We start from the raw sequence: 21955 nt of genomic DNA, 5'->3' as shown, positions 1-21955 counted from the left end.
ATAACCATAAACACCATGTATGAGGTACATCCTTGCCTTTTAAGGGTAGGACATTGAGACTTGAAAAAGCGTTTAACATAATAATGCCCTATTGTATGAGCGATAGATGTCACATGTTTATCTGGCCATACTAGGATGTAATCTTGAAGCGCAAGGTCACTCATCTACAAAAGCACATGAATTTCCATACACGATGACATAGTTTTTAAAAAATAATAAGAGATAGAAGCAAAACACTACTTTGAAGATGGAGATATGTGAATTCGAAAGAAAGACATTAAATAACTTGAATATCTTTAGTAGACTAGAAATTGAATGACTTCATGTCAAAATGAGCAACAATAGCCATTGCTCGATTCTTTTGCTACAATAATTTCAATAGTGTAAAACCAACACAAGCTACTCACATCACAAAAGTCTATTAAACACAGGATGGTATATGTCCTCTTTCGAGTGTAACCAAGGGCTCACACATCCTTGCCTTTGTTTGTTTTGGTGTTTCTCCCTCTAGCCTTAAAAATGTTGCAATACTGTGTAAGCAAAAACCTCTACAATTTTGCAGAGTTTAGAGTAATGTCTTGGTTGTCATGCGTTCTCTAGTATTAGAACTTGTGAAAGGCTCCATGACTACCTGGGAGTGTGGAAAAAATAATTGTTACCTAAAATATCGGAAAAGAATGAGAAACTTCTACCATACAAACATTATAAATATAATTTGTATAAATTATCTTTGCAATTTAATTGGTCGACCAAAAAAAGATTAATCAATGTTTAATGATGAAAACCTCCTTTGAGAAGAACCAAAAATTGAATAAAAAGATAAAAGCAAAAATCAACCTATATTCCAAAACCCCTCCAATAAAACATGAAACCAAAAGGGATTAAGTAATTAAACATGCACTTTCTCTTCTCTTAATATACAAATAGTAGGGCGGAAGCTTCAAAACTAGGTATAATTTAAAAAAAAATAAAAATAAAAAAAAATGGAAAGGAAAAAAATCACGGAGGGAACGATCCGACGTGGGCCACAGGCAAAATAAATAAAAAGAAACCCCACTTGCTAAAATCCCCAGTATTGCAAAAGCAATGATACTCAAAAGGATGAGCAAAAGCAGAAACAGCTACTGCGGATGACAGTCCAGAAAATTTTGGATTAACACAGAGGCAATTCCTCATTGTGTTTTCCTCAACCGTGTATGATCAAATTTGGCAATGCAATTCATCCGTCCGTCTCCTTCTGATCAGTATTCTCCATAATTATCCTCAACAAAAATGTGAGGATTTTTCAAGGGTTTTACCAAAACCCCAAAGCTCAGGCCACAAAGATTCCTCTGCATCCCTAAACGTTAGAATCCTTCCGAGGTTGGTGATCTCTATCGAGTGCGATCTCTTTAGTTTGAAACGTTATCTATCTTGTTTTTTATATGGCTTCCTGTTCTGAGTTTGTCTCCGGCTTGTGCATTGGATTCCGATTTTACGCCCTCTTAATTAGGGTTTCTAAAAAGGGGATTGCAACTAGAAATCTTAAAAGGTTAGTGTTTTTTCACCGGGTGCTTGAAATTACCTTTAATTAAGCAAACGAGTCTGTTTGACCGGTTTTATAAGAGTATTGTTTGGCCACAACGTATTGAGCTCGCCTGCTAAACAAGTCGGCGATCATAGTAAGGCTGTACCGTAGCAGAAACGGGTTCTTTGATAAGGGGTTTAGATGGTATATACGAGGGGTCATCTTCAAACGTGTGTAATTTATTTGTATTTTATAGACATAAACGTGAGGGAATCTTAAAATCTACAGGTCTAGAAGGTATAGCAGTAATACCTTATAATAGATACTAAGCCATCCTAAAATCTGCAGTTCTAGAAGGTATAGATGTAAGAAGTTAGTCTATTATTGCATTTCTATTGATTTTGATTTGCCAAGAGCGAAACATTTGTGTTGATCACTCTCAAGCGTACAGAGATTGGAACGTATGCATCTGTACCATATTACCTTGCACCGTGGATCTTGCAGGGTCAAATCACATTCAATTTTATTTTCACATTTGTATTTGTATCCACATTTGAGATTTAGTCGGGAGCATCAAACCGAAACCAAAGTGGTGTGTGTATGGGTGAAATAAAAAAATCCCCTTATTCCCACACTGAAATTTTATTGTACATTATGACCCAAAATAACATCTCTAACCTTTTTACTTCTAATATTTATAGTCATTTTCGTATGTATGATTTAATAGTAAAGGGGAATCCTTGAAGCATTTGGTAATTCTCTATTTCTTTTAGTAAGAGATGAAAGAATTGTAAGCTGTAGTGTAACTGTCATTGTTCTTTATTATTGAAATATTGAGAATGGAAGCAATTTTGGTGGATTAGCGGTGAATAAGATTTTAAGCATCTGGAATTCTTTTTTTTTTTTTAATGGATTACAGTTAAGTTCCTGTGGATCTTTTGTACATTTGTATTGACTTACTTTGCCCCATAGACACTACATTATCATGCATATTTGAACTTATGGGAATGCGAAGTTTTGAAAGTTTCATATAACTTCTCAATATCTTTTTGTAAAGGGAGAAGCTTAAAGTGTCTAGGTATAGATAGTATGAATATGAGAACTTCACAATTTTTTTATAATTTGCCATTTGCCAAGAGTGAAACATTTGTATAATTGAAAGTTTTCAGAATAGAAGTGATTTGCTATTTTCTAGATGAAATAGATTCAGATTGCTGTTTTTCTTTGCATCTGTTATTGTTTCATATATCCTAATGGGTCATTCATATGTCTATTGTATGGATGTGAGGCCTTCTCAAAGCTTTGTATTACTCTTTCATCTGTATAATTTAAAATTTGGGATAGAAGCAATTTTGCTGATCTAAATCAATTTTTAATTTTTGTAGCTGTTATGTTTGAATTGTTTCATACATCCTAAAGGATCATTTGTAGATTTTCTTATGTATATGTGTGTATATATGTATTTAATACAGTTGGGACACGGACAATAGGGAAGACTCTGTGGGGTTTTGAATATGATAGGGAGTGAGCAAGACGACGAAGAGTTTGAGATGCTTTTGGGTGAAATTCCTCGTGCAACCTCTGCACCTCCCCAGGGGCAGAGAGTAGAGTCTGTAAAAGGTGGAGATGAAGGAAATTCTACTTTGTCTCAGGATACATATGTTGTTGTAACCAGTCCTCTTTCATCGTACTATAGTGGTTCTGGCTCATCCTCGTCAGGCAGTAGGAATTCTCCACAGTCCCTGATAGACCAAAGGTCTCAGTTGAAAGGGGTCTTTGACCAGGGGCAGGAGAATGGGGGAGCCATGTCAAATCAGAAAATATATTCTGACTTCTCGGGGGTTGAGAGTAGTTTTCTTGAGGATCAAGCTCTTTCGGATGCATTTTCTAATCTTAGTTTTAATGAAATTGTGATTGATGATGGTAAGCGAGTTAAGCTGGAAGCATTAGAAAATCTGGATGGGGGGGTCCTGGATACCAAACAAGATCAAAGTTCCCCAGGAAATTATTCTGCTTTGAATGGTGTGGGCACTACCTTGCCAATGCGGTTAAATGTAGACAATGGTTCTATGAACTCTTCCAGAACACATTCCTTTGGAATTCAAGGTTCCTTCCAGTCAAAGCACTACAACGGGGACCTGCAATCCACAGGAAACCAAATGGCCTATCCAAGAGAAGTTCGAACAGTGAAGGAACTACTATCACACAATGCTCATGGTCCAGACCCATACATGAACAGTTTGGGTTTGCCATTTAATAATAATTGTCCTAGGGGAACACTTGATTATCAGCAACTGCATCCTATATATTCTGTAGCAACATCTCCTGCTCTGGGGAACAAATGCAATCAGGTTTTCCCAAATTCCTCAATTTCAGAAGCAGAAACATTGCCTTCAATTGGTAGTTTGCAGCAGCAATCATATTTTGATCCTACATTGCGAACATTTGTGCAGCCTCAGTCACGTAGAACAACCATTTCTGACTCTCATCAGCAGATGAATACAATGAACATGACTTGGCACCGCATAATGGAAGAAAGAAACCTTAGAATGCAGCAGGAGTTAATGTTGTTGCAGCAGGTCCATGTGCAGCCTCTAGCTGGTGTTCCTCATCAGGCTGGATCTACTTTCATTGAAGATACATCAAACAGAACCTTTAGACAAAATGGTTTGCACTCTCCCATTCCAAATATTCAACTTGATTCACCTTTAAGGAGTTTCCAGCTGCAAGGACCAGTTTATAACGAAAGGGATTGGAGCACAAATTTAGTACCTAGTCACGTGGGCATGAATAGTTTCTCAGTTCATCCAATGCAGAGTGGAGATGTGTGTCAATATCATGCTCAAGGTTTCTGTGGTAGGGGAGAAAGCTGTGCATATTTCAATGGTCAATCCCCTGGAATTATGTCTAGCAGAATCTCTCATTCTCTTTCTGCTCCATTTAAAAATTCCCAGGTGGGTGGGAACTTGGGGAACTTGGGTGTAGATGATAAACTTAATTTTCCTGAAAAGATATTGACTCGAAATCAGGGCATAAACTCTCTCACAATGATCAATAACTCAGGAGGCCGGAAGGAAACTTTAAATAATGGACAATACAATGAAAGGGCATTGCTAAGTGACTATTCGCATTCAGGTTCCTTTCAGTTGGACATTAACAGTCATTCAAGAAGCATTTCACCTGAGTTTGCAGAGTCTAAATTCAATTTGAGGTCTTTGATGACTTCTCAACAGCCACAGCCTAAATATGTTACATTGGATGATGTGGAAGGCAAAATTTTTATCATTGCAAAGGATCAGCATGGCTGTCGTTTTCTGCAGAAGAAATTCGATGATGGATCTCCTGAGGATGTGCAGAAGATATTTAAAGAGATCATTGGTCATATAGTTGAGCTGATGACGGATCCTTTTGGTAATTACCTTGTTCAAAAGCTTTTAGAAGTTTCTAATGAGGAACAGAGAATGCAAATTCTTGATGCTGTGACTAGGAAAGCAGGTGAACTTGTCAGTATCTCTCTTAATATGCATGGGTAAGTAATATGTATGAATTCTGCTTTATTCTAGCTTTGTAAATTATTCATTTGGAAGTCTTGGTTAGATTAGGCATGCACACAATGTGAATGTTTCAAACTTCTGCTGTTCAAGTGACCTATGAGTCTGAATAGTATTCGTGGAAGAGACATTAGCTGTCATTTTTACTCACTGAAATCTATATCTTTCCTTGTAGTACTCGAGCTGTACAGAAATTGATAGAAATTCTTAAGACTCCACAGCAGGTTTCAATGGTTATATCCTCTCTTAAGCCTGGTGTTGTTACTCTTATAAAGGACCTCAATGGTAATCATGTTGTACAGCGGTGCTTGCAAAGGCTTTGCAGTGAGGACAATCAGGTGATGCAGATGTTATTTAATATTTTTATTGCTTCATTTTTTTCCCAATTGAGTGATATTTTAAGTTTTGTATATGGTTCGTTTGTTCCTTGTTTTCTGTTTTCAATTATGATGTACCAGCTGCTCAACTTCTAGATCTTATTGATTCTCGAGAAAATACAGTGGTATCATATTTCAAAATGTTCACAAATCACTTCGGATGCAAGTAGGACCATGTCAATTAAAGTAAACATGAAAGATGAGTCTCTAATTCATGGTCCAAGAAACCATGTAAAGGCATCTTAATTTGAACTAAATAAACATGTAAACTCTGGACACGCATACTATTGCTGACTTCTGACATCAATAATTATATATGACACTATTCATTAAAATATAGTATTTAGTTATCCAATCCTCATCAATCACAGTGGAGGGGGAGCTTTTTGTTTTAACTTGTTTCAGGTTTCCTTAAACATGGACGTACAACCCAAGAACCCCATAGGTCTGTGTCAGATGCACGTAAAGCCTACCTAGGTTGTTCAGGCTGTGCTCGGGGTAGATATCTGGGAACCATAGTAACACGGGGACACCCCTCTTTTTGCCCCATGTCCTGAAGACTTGGATGCATCAGGGACTTGGGGACTCCGTTCCCCCGCCCCCAGCGGCGCCACCAGATTCTGCCACCTCTGCCAAGGATGGGGGATGTTTCGGTGTTGACTATTTGCTGATTTGATTATTTATGTTCAATGATTGATGTTCTAATTCAATGCAATGTTCAAGTATTTACTCTTTTTTATCTTTATATCTTATATTGCAATAAATCTTTTCATAATTAGCATTTTAAGTACCATAAGTTTAGTATATGCAACCCCCTCCTGATCCTCCGCTACCATTCCCCTGCCGTCCCCCAACCGTCCCCAAATTATGGACCCTCTGTCCCTCAGTCCCGGAAACTTGTAACCCCGTTCTGCCGTCCCTCTATCCTCTAGGCCCTAGACCTGAACCAGACCTGTTTGGGCTGGGTACGGGTGCCATAATGGTTGAACCTGGCAGCATAGTAAGAAATTTAAAAAATCATGAACCATAATAACAATCCTTGTCACTAGAACCATAATAGGGAGTTCTATGCATGTAATTGTAAATAAGACAGAGTTAGCTCAAGGATCAGGCCATCCTCAGTGAAGAAAGATTTTGGATTTAGTCCCACTTTTTCATGTAATGGATCCAACAAAAAAATCTAAATGATTACCCCTTTCGCATTGGCCCACTGAGGTTTCTAGCTTCTATTGAGCAAATATGTATTTCCAAATTTTATAGTTTTCTATGAACAACCGATGATCTGCTAGCTCCAAACATGACAATTTTGTATCCTATAAATATATGTGCAGTGGATTTATTGGGAACCACCATGGCTTCCAGATGAACATGTTGAGGTATACTCCATCAGAGTAGCTTAGTGGGTCCAAATTATGTTCATTACAATTTACTACTTACATGAGTGATTTTTCAGTTTCCTCTTTGATTCCTGTGACTAAAGAATGGTTCCAAAATTCTAAAGCTTGTTCTAATACGATTTGTGCTATCACAAATCTCATCCATAATTCTGAGCTCAGGAAATCCACCAGTCTTATTATGGGCTCATATATGCCCTCTAAGGAGTAATAGATTTATCATCTAACTGCCCTTACCCAGCCTGCTGCTCCTGTCATGTGTTGAGATTTCACCTGTGGTTTCTTGTTTGGATAATTTTCTTTAAGAATCCATTCTGGTTTCACTTCCAAGCTGAGAGCATGGGATATAGGCTAGATAGAAAGAAAATATTTCCATTGCATCTGAATCATTTAACTGTAGATTCCCCCTACAAATTTTTACCCATTTTCCTGCATATATTTTATAACCTTGAAAAGCATAGTCCATAAACACAGGGACATTTAAAAACAAATAAGTAAATAAAAGAGAAATTAATGGTTCCAAAACACTCCATTGTACACAAAACTTACACAATTGTTTACTAAATTGCTTTGGAGATTCTAATCTTGATATATGTGTCCTTCCTACGGGTACCCTTGAGTTCATAATTGTTAGCTAAATTGCATTTGGAGATTCTAATTTTTGATTTATGTGTCTTTCCTATGGGTACCCTTGAGTTCATAATTGTTAGCTAAATTGCGTTTGGAGATTCTAATTTTTGATTTATGTGCCTTTATTATGAGAACCATTGAGTTACAAAAATGAGGTAAGCCTATGGGCTTCATTTTGTTTTATTTTGGTAATATGTGCCTAGTATAGGGCTTACATGTGTAAAAGTACTCCCATTAAGTGGCTTATGCATGTGAGATTAACATTTTATTGTAGTGGAATGTCTCTTGAGTAAGTCAGGCTATCCTCTTTTCCTGTGTAGGAATGGTGTATCAATAGAGAGCATTCTTCTTCCTGTCTCATCCATTTCATTTTCATTATTTCTTTGTTTCATAGTTTCTGGCATGCATAGAATTTCTTTTTAATCATTTGTTATATTTTTATATACATACAAAATTTTTGGCCTGAGGGCATCATCATATGTATTTATATTCTTTACTTCATTTTTGTGTATTTCATTTCTGTAATTTAGTTCAGGAACATCAATCTTTTCAGTTGTACGTAATTATCAAATTCTTCATGGAATGAGAGGAGTAAAACCCTGAATATTGATCTCTTGATATGGCATGGCGCTTTGGAGGGACATTGTGCATTGATTACTGGCCTATAGTTGACAATGGTTTGCTCCCATCTATTGGTAGTTAGTAAGGAGGCTACCAATTTAAATTTTTTAACATACATTACTATGCATTTAAATCAGATTAAATTAAGAAACAATTTATTATTTGTAATACATTTGACCTTATCATACTCAAGCCCTAATCCCCTACTGCTTTCCCAATCGTCAACTCTAAGGAGGGGAATTACTTGTCATAGGGCGCGCTTGGAAATCAATCTACAAGTAGGCCCCTGCAAATTTTCAGGAAACAGGTCATACCCATCTCAGGATTCACCTACCTTTTGAGGAACTACTCTGCCTCTTCTTGACAAAACCAAGCTGGCCTTGTAAAGGGCAGTGATGAGTGATTAAGGAATGGGCTAGGAGTGTACTAATTACAAATATGTATGTATAAATAAAATTTAACATAACTTATATATGTATATCTGTGTATATATTTTTATATATCTGATTTCACTATTATAAGTGATATTAATGCTACAGTATATATATTATACAGTGTTCCACAGGGACATGTCCCCTCTAGTTTTGGGGTCATACTCGTACCGGGGATGAAACGGGGAATGCGGGGACGGATATTTGCTGTCCCTTGAGTCCTCCCCTTTTTGGCAAATTTGGAAATGTCCTTGAAATGGCCAAATTTTTTTGGTAGGAAACTTGGGGACGGCCAGCATTACCGGGGACAGTCTTGCTGTCCTCTATTCGTACCCGAAACTGCTGGCCATCCCCTTTTTCCCAGCCAATCCATTAAAGACAAAACACCTCCAAAAAATCATTAAATTTTTTTTTGTCTGCGCGGGCCTTTAGTTGTCTTAAAAACATAATTAAAATATGCAAACCATATTTGGTCCATTAAACGCTAACTCTTCTACTCATTTCTAGATTTGACATACTTGCTAAGAGGAAGAAAAAAACATAAGAGCAGTAGTAGTAGTGAGGAAAGATTGCTTTTAGTATTTATTAACTATTTTAGTTGGACTTCTCTTTATTTCATTTTGATTTCATGCATGATACTTGGAGCTTTTAGGCATTTTGATTTTTGCTATATATGTATGTGATATTGGTATAATGGAAGTACATAGTATTTGCCATTTGATAATATTCCATGTATTGATTTTCTAAAATGTCTATGGTGCATGGTTAATCAATGTTAAGATATGCATGTTTGAATTCTGTCTCTCTTTATATAAAAAATCCCCTATGTTTTTAATCACCGTCTCCTGAGGTCCCGTCCCCTAAATATTGGCTTCGACCCATACTTGTACCGGAAACATGTTCCCATCCCCTAAAATGTCTCCATTTTGAAAACTCCGTGGAGCATAGATATCATACCATATCTTGCCCCTCTTCCAAATAGAAATTCAGATACAATATTCTGCAAATCACTATTTGGTTCATAGATAAGTTATAGCATTCCAATTTGCTGTCACACAATGCTTGCCAACAATACAAATATGGTTTATTTCCTTTCTGGTTTCTTATTGTGATGAGTACCAAATATATTTAATAAGCTCCGGTTCTTCTGTGGTTGATTAAATGGTGATGGTTGTCTTCATATATCTTATGTTGAATGATTGAGGTATGATGCCAAAAGACACCTTTGTAGTATCTCCCTTTCTTCAGTGCCAAACACACCTCTTTTTAACTAATTGCTGCATAACCCAGATTGGTTTGGCTCTCTTTATTAGAATTGCTTTTCTTAATTGTAATTGCTGATTATTACTGTACCTCTTTATAACTTAATCATCATAGACATTGATCACTTAGTCATCTGTTAAGGATGTTTTTAATTATAATAATTGCTGTCGGACACGCCTATTCAGGATATAACCCAGTTGATAAAGGATATGGATTATAACCACCATTTACCAAATTGCTGCCTGTTACCTTAACATTAATCTTATTTATTGGTACTCATGATGAACGGCGTTAAATATTTTAGATCGCTAGCTTCCGGGGTCCACAAATATCTTGTTTGATTGAGGTTTGCTGTTAATCCAATATTTTATGTCTTTGTTTATGAATAACTTTATAGTGGAACTTCATCTTCGATTCTGATTTGGCTATTTGCTGTCCCCTAATCAATATCAGTTTGTAACGCATTTGATTTTTGACCAAATAATTATTGTCAAATTTCTACTTCCATGTTAATACAATTATATCTGATGGACTATTTCCTTGATACTATGATGTGCAATCCTTTATGTTTATGTGACTCTTTAGGCCATTTTGCACAAACCCAATTGCCAAAGCTTTGTCTCTAATAGCATGTATATCACCATTTCATCCACTACTCGATAATCCCAGGCTTCCAGTCTCTAAAGAATAATATCTTCTTCCATAATATCATTTGATATTTATAGTATACTTTTTTTCTTCTTACCAAGACTCACTCTCCCTCAATGTTGTTTTTATTAGTAATTGAAGTGATGAGGGTCACTGTTTGATAATTGATGTTTCCAGGATAAAGCCTTTCTTCATTGATTCTGTATGATAAAGATAGGTACTATCTGACTTGATGCTTCTTAACTCCTTATGCATTATTTGGAGACTTAGGCAGTTGACCGCTGAGTCACCTCTTAGTCTCTTGGCACTGTCAACCAGGGTATATAATCTTCAGTGACAGAGATAATGCTCTCACCTTTTAATGCTTGCTATCAATGTTTAGTCTTAATCGTTATTACTCATCATATTACCTGTTCATCACGGCAGACTTTTTAAAAAATCAGTACACTTGAATTGTCTGTCCTTTTTGGAAACTTGTTTCACTTATAGTCTTCACCAAATTGATGAATCGCGTGGTGTGATGTCAAGGATGGGGTCATTACACAAATTGATTCTTATATCTATTTGCGCCATCAGTTGTTAGAAAATAGCACAAAGAAGTAATATAAACATCAACACAAGTGATTTATCTTTTGGAAATCCAAAATGATAGAAAACTTTGACATAGAATTCACTTTTACCAATTTGTACAAGTTTTCTTCCTTTTTGAAAGCCTTCAAAACCCCCACCCAGCATCAATGAACACTCTATCTTCTATAGTAAATGTATTATATATCAGTAATTCTCATATTTGAGCCTAGCACTCCCAACTCTTAAATATCTTTGACTCTTTGTTGTAGCTAGGACATACATACCCCAATTCTTGAGGGCCTTTAAAACAGCAAACTAGCATCAATGAACTCTCTATCTTGTATACACAATGGATCATAAATCAGCAATTCTCATGTTTTAAATCATAAAGCACTACCCACTTCTAATGGTCTTTAACTCTTTGTTGTAGCTATTAAATATATATAATATATCCCAATGGGGTATTTATACTAGAAGAAGGGTACAATGATGATAATGAAGTAATGGAGCATCCAATGAAAAGAGACAGAAGAATAGTTATTTAAGCTCTCTAGATAATTCTGGTTCTGTTATTTCTCCTAAATGGAACAAATACAACAGTGCTCGAAACCATAGAAGCAGAAAAACATAAAAAAGAACCCGAGTGACTATGTTTATTTTTGCACTCGACGGTCAGGAGAGGGGACTAGGATCTTGTAATGATGTTCCACTGGGGTGAGCCATTGATTGATAGATCCAGCATGTGAGATAAAGATTGTCAAGCTTCTATATGTAAAATTCCTCTAGGTCCAATTATAGAAGAAAAAAAAAATCCCATTTAGTTACCAAGTTTCTCTTTGGATCTGATCCTCATATTTCAGGAAAGTCTTCTAAACTGGCCTATTTTTCTTTTGGTCAATTCTGGTTCAAATTGGTCAACTTGCCAATAGTTGTGAATTGCATGTCGGTTGTTGAAACTTGCACATTTGGTGATTGCACAATGTTTATAAAACCAGTTCTTTCATTTCTAAGTATTTTATGTATATTTTACCATTTTATAATTTGCTGTGTTTAAAATAAGATGAAATCAGAGATCAATTACCAAAAAGAACAGGCACAATAAATGGTGGGAGAAATCACCAAGTTCAGCTGAAATTGTCCAAAAAAAGACTCAAATCCTTAAAAAATACATACAGTTTAACGAATTGCTCCAATGTTTAGCAAAGCCAGCAAAAATATGATAATCAACAGTGTATCACTACTACAAAGCAGGCAGACACAGAAAGTGCTATTCCCAGCACCATTTTTGATTGGTCCTAATTTTCGTACATATCAATCTCAAAAATTCATAATTATCAATCACTGGATGAGTCATTTCATTAGGAACCAAATGTTTTCCACTGACTCATAGCTTGATTTGTGAACTGCATTCATGTCTCAAATCTATCAGGCTGCTTGATGTTTTGTTTTTCGAAATAGTCATCTGTATCTGCAACTACTTTTCATGCAGTAGGCCTTTTAAAACTATTTTCTTTAAATTAGGGCAAGTCCTTCCAGCATAATAGTAAACCTGTCTCTGGAATTTTGAGAACCATATAAACTTCAATCGAGATAGATATGAATGAGTTCTTATTGCGAGTCAGGAAGATGCTTTCTTTACCCTGGAAGAACTCCTTATTCTCGGCATTCTAGATATGGCATAAATTTTCTTTAGTCAAGACAAACCAGAACCTATTAAGCTCTTCAGGAAACCTGTGGGCATAACCAAAATAAAATTTCATGGCAAGTGAAACCATTTTTAACATCCCAACCTAAACAACCATAGTGAGTGAAGACTGTAGTTGAAAGTACATTCAAAAAACAAATGTTCAAAGGATTCTGCTTTATTATATAAGTACAAACGACAGGATCTAACAGGTGCCCAAAAAGTCGTAATAATATTTCACAGCATGTTCTTGAGTAAGTAACCATCTGAAACAAACTTTTTTGCACTCACAATAAGAAGACCAATTATCAAACACAGGATCAATTATCAACAGACAAAGCGAGGTGCCAATTCTCACTCAACTTTCTGATAATGCCCTCGAGTCAGCTAGCAAACTATATATCTTCATAACAATGTTTTTTTTCTGATTTCAAATATGGTACCATCCTTGTAGATAAAGTTGTTCAAACTAAGAGTTGAGTTTTATAGAAATATAAAATTCACACCATATTGTTCTTTTTTCAGAACAGACTTTTTGGGTATCTGGTGATGCCAACTTCTTTAACAAACCTTTTTAAAAAATATCTCTTAAATCACTGATGTCTTTAAAGGCCCATGATTTAGTAGAATAGCCTGGGGCAAGATCATGGTAGTAAAAGAGTTCTTTGATTTCAAAAACAACTCTTTATTCTTTTTCAAATGGTCCCCACTCACTGAACACCTCCAAATTCTGCTAAAACCATTGGACCCAAGGTAGTCTGATTTCTATTGTTTTTTTGGCCTAGAACAAGCAATGCTTTATATATGATCAAAACTTTCCAAGGTTCATTACCAACAAAAGCTTTTAAAATCCACCTTACAGCAAGATATATTCTGTAGTTTAAGGTCTTTAAGACTCAACCCCGCATATTGTTTTGGAAGACAACACCAGGACTGACAGCATAACTCTTTTCACGACCTATTCCATCCAATTACTAAACTTTCTCAACATTATTTGAATCAGTACTACAAATCTATTCACCAATTCAAACTTGAAACCTTTAAAACGTTTATCCTTTTTCTTTGAGTTGCAGCACTAGAAAGCTGTCTACCTATTCAACCATATAACCGAAATGTAAAGTTATAATGCAGTGAACAATAACAGAAGTCATGCACACACATAACACCAGATTTTTGGTCTTGTAGAAATCTTTGGTTAGAAGGGAAAACTGTGGTGGGGATGCCACCCACAACTCATCATTGGAGTAGATAAGTTTGCCTTGTTAGGAGCTACAAGTTATCACCTTCTAAATGAGTCACCATGTTAGGAGTGATTGATACCCTGTTAAAAGTATCTAGTAGTCCTACTACCATGCTAAGGGATTTTATCCCACTATTACAATGTTCATCCTGTTAAGGAATTTACAATCAATTCCTGTTGAATGATTTTACAAACTTGTTGCAAACTGTTAGGAAAAACAAGGATTTGACTTGTAAATGCTTTCTCCAAAAGCTGTTCAGATCCCTTATGCATTGTATCCGTCCATAGAGTCCTTCTGTAGCTTCTCTGAAATCAGCTCTGTGATTGTTCTTCAATTTGCAATAATTTCTCATTTGTTCTTTACCATCTCATCACTTGTTCTTCATGCTACTTAATCCCTTTTAATTTGTTGATATCTTTGATTTGAAAACCTAATTAGGGTTTTGGGATCTTCCATAGCTTCCTTAGGAATCCATGTCATTCTTGATCTTTCCAAAATCTTTGACCACGTCAGCTGTGTCTAAGTCTATCAGGTCATTTCCGAGGTGGAAATTAACTTTGTTTCTATTTGTTAAAGCTTCCTTGAATTCATCACTTAAATCTGTTCTGAAATCCCTATAAACTGTTTCAATCAATTCCTCAACCAGTGAAACACATTTCACTAATTGTCCAAATGCAACGAATCTCGCTCCTTTGTGATTGTGCATCCAAATAATCAAAACTGGTTATATTTTACCTGTTCTCTGTTAACTGATAGCCTTAGATTACTGATAGCAAATACAATGTAAAATTATTCCTAAGAAGAGAGGGCTTTTGTTTCTAGTAGCATTTAGGTAGTCTTGCAGCCTTTTGTCTCTTTTTGCTTCAACTTTAATTCTAAGGATTTCCATTGCAAGTTTTCTGAACATTCTTTTCAACAGAAACAATGCTGATGATGGTTTCAACATTTTCTTACATGAAATTTCATTAACTTATTCTTTTTTAGCAAGAATACAATAATATTCTTCCTCAATAGGAGAACTAGTCCAGAGGTCAACTATTTTCAGTGAAACATGAGAACATGTCTCAGCCTTTAGGTTCCCACATTCTTGGGATAGGGATATCCCTGGGACAAGGTTCTCCCCTACCCAAGTGCTACCATTCTGCTGTTGGGGCACTAGGATTACACAATGTCCTTGGAATGAACGCGGGGATGGTCAACATCCCTTGATTGTCCCAGGGATGTCTGCACATCCCGCATCAGTGGATGACATTTTAAGTGGATTTGCGTGCAAAACATTAAAAATGATGCATTTCCATTGGAGTTCAAACACATCAATTTTGGGAAAAAGTGCTTAAAAATAAAGAATCAAAAGGCCATTCGATAGGGAAAATTGTGCTTGTTGATAGGAGCACTTACCCTTGACCCGTAAGGGTTGTTGTTCGCTGATCCCATTGGGGGCTCCCATTCTTAGACCCCCCAATTAAATTTATTAACAAATCCCATCAAATCCAGTTGAAGATTTTATACCGACTTTGCCTTCCAGTGATGAGGAGTTTGCCTTAGGGGTGGTTAGATGCCTCCCTTCACTGCATTAGGACTTCTCAAAAGTTCAATCTGACATTCAATGCAATTTCCATCCAACTGAATGCATAGAACACTTAAATATAAGGAGTCAAAAACTTTGAGACCATGTTATTCAAATGCGGGAGTGTTATTGTGGTTTCCTTTGTTTGTAACACCTCTTCCAAGGGTTTCAGGATATGGGGAACAAATTTCCACAGTTGAAGGGGCTAACTTTTTCATTTCAAACAACCTTATTGCCAAAGTCACAATTTGATTTTTCAAGTTTAAACTCTTCCAGGCAAGCAATGCTCTGATATTTTGGAAAAAAATAACAAATGACCCCTTTTGAATTATTTTGTAGAAAGTGACAAATTTCTATCTTTCCTCCCCCAAACAATTTCCAAACCAAACTTATATAGGATACCACCCTGCATTCCCCAAGCAACTCATAGTGGCCGCTTGCTCCTTGTACCTCGGCCTTGTTTGTATGCTTATCTACCTTTGTTATTAGAGCTATGTAAAACTCTCATGGGATATTTGCCCCACAAATTTGAAAGTAGTTTCTCCCTTGGCTATTTTTTTGGGGCATGTCATCCTTGATTATCAGCTTGCTACGAATCCTCCAAGCTAACCTTTCTTCAATGGTCACTCTTTGTAGCTTTGACACAGACCTATATGTGTCTGTAAGGGCCTCCTAGAGGTTTGGTCTCTGTTTCACATCTTTACGTTATACTTCTATCCCACATTCCCTGTCAAAGGCCATGAAATCTGCCTGGTGTTCCTTTAAGGTCTTAATCCTATGCCCTGGGATATCTAATTTCACCCTAAAATCTCCAACCCCTACCAAACCTTCATGTTCCATGGACACCTACTCTGACTGAACAGAAACTCCACCCTTCTGGAACTGTCAATTTTGAAAGACCCCCAAGGCAGCAGCAAGGCTGGGAAGAAAATTACCTTGCAACAGCATTGGGCCATCGTCTCTTATAGTGGTTTGTTTACAATCAATCCTGCTAGGTTCCACATGAAGTATTCCATAAAATAATAATTTGTGTTTTATCCTACCCCCTTCAACCCAATTTGCTTTCAACAATGCTGCAAATCAGGCCCAATTCCTTTTTTCTCATTGATTTTAGAAATCACCTGCATTCTTTGCAAGACAAGGGTCATGAAGGGTGTCTTTTGTTTTCCTTTTTGACCCTGCTTTGTCTTGTTATTATTGACTTTATTGTGACTGAAGAAACTGTGATGTTCCATGTTTTATTGTTATTACTCAAAGGACACAGATGAGCAAATAATAGAGGGGCCAAAGATATGGTCACCATATTCCATGCCTTGTTGCGTAGACAAAAATATGAAACAGGGAGGGAGTTACGGATCCTTTAGGTCCCCTATGATTTTAAATCAATTTTATTTATCCACATCTTTTTGTCTTCTTTCTGCAATAAAGTCCTTTATTTTTCCCATTCTAAGGGAAACACCTTTTACACCAACATGAACTCTCCAAAGCTAGAGTTGTTGAGTAGGAAAACTGCTGACTTCCCTATAACGGTGTGTGAGGCAACAACCCACCAATATTAATAATTGAGTATGCCCATTCAATAGAAGATGATCCATCCCTGTAGGTGGTGGTAAATGAATCTTAATCATTGAGCCATTTTTTAAGTTTCTTTAAGAAGGTACTGACAATTAGTAGTGCTGCCATTGACTGAAGTAGTCAGACAAGTGCTATCGGTTGAGGATTGCCTATGATTGAGGAAGCATGCAATATAAGCATTCTTGGTGAGGAAAAGAAAATGTACTTCAAAAATCTGAAAAAAAAAGTCAACTTTATTCTTAGTCTTGTGATACTGCTACAGCAACTGGTGTATTTGGAGAGGGATCCCTTCAAATTCAGCAGACCAAATCATGTCATGGAAGGAAACCCTCAAGCAGCAGACCAAAATTCAGAGTATATGGATGCTTGGGAATGAAAACCTTCAGAGTGCAGTATGTAGTGCAGAACCATTGCAAGACTGTCCAAAGCATGACAGAACAATATGCCATCTTTACATTGTCCATGATACAATTAAGATTTTTTAATATCACAACAGCTCTTCAGTCTTCTTCTTTCTGTCACCCTAATTTGCTAATTGATTCCTTGTTTAGTTCATTCGATGCATTAAACTGCATAAATTTATCTTATTACTTGCAGATTAATACATTCCGCTGTTCAACTTGTATATAATATTGAGTTAATTCTCAAAAGATGGTTTATATGCCAAATTTTTGACATGATTGAATTTTTATTATTTTACTAATTTTTAAATCTACTAGTTCCAAATAAGTATAGACAAATATTAAAATTATGATCTCTATTTGTAGCAGGATAACTTTAAATTAATTTAAAGTGAGACGAATATGAACTTTATCTCCATCTTGTTTGTGTGCATCCCTGCAAACCTGCCTTCAGCACAAGTACTTTTATATTGAGTTAAAGAGTTCGCTAGTTAATTTATCTTGTGTGAGATTTTGGTGTGGTATATGCTATTTGCTAATTTTGACATGTTGATTGGTGAGGCCAATGGGGGAAGTATGCTGTTGAATGAGGGGTCATTGTGGCCTAGAATGGATCATTGGAGAAGTTTGACACAAATCTGTAATGCTAGCTACTGGGAAGTCGATCCTTATTAAGAGTTGCCTGCTGTATTATTGCATGGGCTCAACTAATATTGTATTGTCCAAATTTAAACCAATTGAAAAATCACGTGGCAAATTGTTTAGTTCAAAAGGTCTCTGCTTGCATGTTGTCTGTTGAATGATAAAGCATTTGTGACCATAGAGATGGTTTTGTTTTTGCTAAAATAGCCCTTTCATTTTAAGACTGTTCTTTGGGGATCTGTCCTTGTTTTATTGTACATTAGTACAAAGTACCAATTATGATAAACATTTGCAGTGTTGTCAATCTGTATTAATATTATTGCAAGTTTGATAAGTGCCTCAGATTATAAAACTCAGCAGGACCCTTATTATAATAGATCTGATGAACAATTTATGGTGCCTTATCATGACTAAACATTGATAGCTATGTAATTAGCAACAGACTATTTAATATATATTCAAAAGTCTAGCTGGTGTAAACATTGATCGATCTGTGAGTCTTAAGCAGCTTGTCAATATGGAAACGGGTGCTTTTTCTAGCGTGATAATTTTGAGGATAGAGCTCTAACTTATTGGTTTTGTTGTTTGCATTTTGAATAGCTACCATTATCTTCTGTAGTTCATCTTGAATTGGAACTTCTAGTTTTGATTTAAGTGTTGCATTTCTTTGGTATATCAAGACAATTTAAAATATATTGTCCATGGTTGCAGTTTCTCTTCGATGCTGCGGCAGCTCACTGTGTTGAGATTGCAACACATCGTCATGGATGCTGTGTCCTGCAACGCTGCATTGATCATTCAGTTGGAGTGCAGAAGGAATGTCTGGTTGCTGAGATAGCTGCAAATGCATTGGTTCTCTCCCAAGATCCTTTTGGGTACTTCACATTAACTTAAGCACATTGTTGTTGTAAACTCGTTTGTTGGCTCACAAGTTTTTTTTCCGCATTATCTTTCTGTGTTTGTAATTTGCTTCATAGGCTTCACACTCTGTGATGCATTTTGGGACCATATAAATTGATTGCTGAGGTTTTCATAAATAATATGTATTTTATTCTGTGGCTTCCTCAGCATTGTACATTTTGAGGGTATATATATTGATTGTGGTCTATTTCATTATTAATTAGAATAGATTTTTTTTTGGTATATTCTGATGTTTTTATGATTGCTGAAGCGATGGTACCCATGCTAATATCTTAAAACCATTTTTTTGCAGCAACTATGTTGTGCAGTATGTTTTGGATTTAGGCATGCCATGGGTGATTGCAGATGTAGTGGGTCAGCTGAATGGCAATTATGAACACCTTTCTATGCAAAAATTTAGTAGTAATGTGGTTGAAAGGTGCTTGAAAATCTCTGGAGAAGAGGAACGTGCACATATTGTTCAGGAGTTGATTAAAAGTTCCCGACTTGGGCAGCTGCTTCAAGATCCATTTGCAAACTATGTTGTTCAGTGTGCTTTGACTGTTTCCAAGGTTCTCTTTGTACACCCTAGTTCTCTCTCTTGTAGAAGGGCAAACCAACAAAAGCAACACAATCTTTTTGATTATCAAAGTAACATAACATTTTTATTTATTAATTTTTTCTCATTACCAGGTTTTGTTTATTCTGATTATTAACTTAAATTTTTGTTCAAAATGTTTCTTCGCTTGGTATTTTCGGCCTTTTTTTTTATTGCACCATTCAATTGTATATGTAAAAACGTTTAATATATAATGTTAAAACTGCCAAATTTACTTTTTGGCAGGGTCCTCTTCATTCTGCTTTGGTTGATGCAATCCGACCACATTTACCAGCTTTGCGTAGTAGTCCATTTGGGAAGCGAATCCTTTCACGTACCAATTTAAAGAAGTAATCCACATGCAAGCAATTTTGAAGACACTTTTGCAGAATGTATGGTGCATGACATCTTTCACAGCATTCTGCATTTTGTAGACACTAGATTATTATTTCTTTGTATGGCCACTTGTTTGGCATGTAAAATTCAAGTATTTGAAAGCATAAAATTGTAATAAGTTCTCTCTGTAGGCAAGAGCACTGTATTTGTTGCAAAGTTGAAGGGTAACAAATGTGGCTCACTCAGAATTGTATAGCAGAAAAAAGAAGTGGGAATTGCGTCCATAGTTGATTACCATTCTTCACAGGAGTAAAGGGCCTGCTATGTATTAAAATAAGATTTTTTGGAATGTTCTCAAACAATAGAGAACAGAGGAAAAATTTGAACACTGAAAAGTGGTGGTTACAGTGAAACTGTTAGGCAAAAGTTGCGGCTGTATAATACAGTATTTGGCCTGCTGGTTTTCCCAAGGAAAATGGCATTTCCAGCAAAATTGTATTGTTACAAGGATTCCCATAAATCACAAATTCTAGGTCTCAAAAGCTAGTTGTAGACAGGAAATTCACACACAGGCTTGCAAGGCCAGCATTTATGAACATGTTTTTCCTGGCATTGTACCTCGAATACTGTTTTAACAACAAATATTAAATTATTTCTTACTATCATTCTTTTACAGTGTCTACTTTGTCATTTGAATGTATATTATGGTTTAGCTGTCTACAAGTGAACTCATTTTGGAAAATAATTAAAGAAATGATAGTAAGAAACAATAACATTACTAAATTTCAAATAATCTACACATAAAGGTCTTTGTAGCATGTTCATGTTCTCGCTTCATATTGGTCAACCAAATTCTTTTATGATATGAATTTCAGTCGACTTCTAGGGGGTAACTCGGGAAGTGTTGAATTAATTAGACATCTTCTTCACTTTCTTGTTTCCAAGAATGTGGGAGCCAATGTTCATGTGCCTCTGTACATCTGTGATATTGATTTGATTTTCAGCATGATAGTCACACATTCTACTAGTGTTTCTTGATTGAATATAAGCACTAGGAAATGAGTTTGGTTTCATCGGTTTACTTGGGTTACTTCATGGTGGGGAGTTGCTTCTAGTGAGTCCCTACGTTATGATGGGAGCCTCGAACCTGGTGCCAGTTGTGAATTTATAGTTCTGCTTTTACCTTTGCATCAAAGATCCTCCATGGTAGGTGAATGTGAATCGCTTGGTCCTTCACTGTTTGCACAAAAGGGATGAACAACAATTTGGATTCTTCCCTGGCTCAGTGCGATTGCACTTGTGACCTTTTCATAAGCCCATTACAGATCAACAATTGTTGCAGCAGCTATGTGAGAGCCTTTAGTGATGTATGTTTTGCTCTGATGACCTAACAAGTTCAAAATTGGTTTTAATTAAACACAAGAAATTGATTAAAGCTGTATTACAAGTTTTCAACAGGGTAGATACCAGCCAAGGGCTTAAAATGAGCCTAAATTTGAAGATATGTTGGCATTAGAGGATTAAATTTGCTGGATAGTTTTTAGCTTTTACACTCGGGAACAAACTCATCCCTAAGTGAAATCTCGAGAAAAAGTAGTTTTCATCGGCCCATTATATAAGTAGTTTTTCTCAATCATTTTACAGGCGGCAAATAGCAAGTGGAAGGAACCCCTTCTTTAGCAATGGTCGGAAGAAATTAGTCCCATCTTCTTTTCACCGTTCGTTCCAAGTAATCCAGAGTTTTCAAATTGCTTGTGTGCATTAAATTTCTCTTGTAATTTATTACCCTCATGTAAATTTATTCATTCACGCTTCAAATGCTGGAAGCAAATTTGGGTTTTCTAATCAATGGATTTAAGTATCAGGTTACCTGTGAATTTTTGCTACAAACAGTTTCACATAATGATTACAGCGTTCGATTTTTAGTTTTTGCTTGGAAGTACGTTACGTTTCAGGTGAAAAATATAATACATAAAACAAATGGTCCTTAAAAGTAATTTGACTAACCCAACTTTGATA

At 36.1% G+C, this 21955-nt stretch overlaps 1 protein-coding gene across 1 annotated transcript; it reads left to right on the top strand.

Moving 5' to 3' along the window:
• Nucleotides 1-1071: 1071 nt before the first annotated feature.
• LOC149567343 (uncharacterized) lies at nucleotides 1072-20601 on the top strand. The gene is made up of 6 exons (XM_089820519.1): nucleotides 1072-1362; nucleotides 2980-5036; nucleotides 5234-5396; nucleotides 18814-18977; nucleotides 19316-19574; nucleotides 19847-20601. The coding sequence occupies exons 2-6, from the start codon at nucleotides 3022-3024 to the stop codon at nucleotides 19952-19954; spliced, it is 2709 nt and encodes a 902-aa protein (XP_089676645.1). The 5' UTR covers nucleotides 1072-1362; nucleotides 2980-3021; the 3' UTR covers nucleotides 19955-20601.
• The last annotated feature ends 1354 nt before the right edge of the window (nucleotides 20602-21955 follow it).

This window comes from Cupressus sempervirens, chromosome 3, assembly GCF_028749045.1.
Source record: "Cupressus sempervirens isolate cs-2001-9-10 chromosome 3, ASM2874904v1, whole genome shotgun sequence".
Taxonomy (NCBI): Eukaryota; Viridiplantae; Streptophyta; class Pinopsida; order Cupressales; family Cupressaceae; genus Cupressus; species Cupressus sempervirens.
This window is presented reverse-complemented; position numbering and strand designations above follow the sequence as displayed.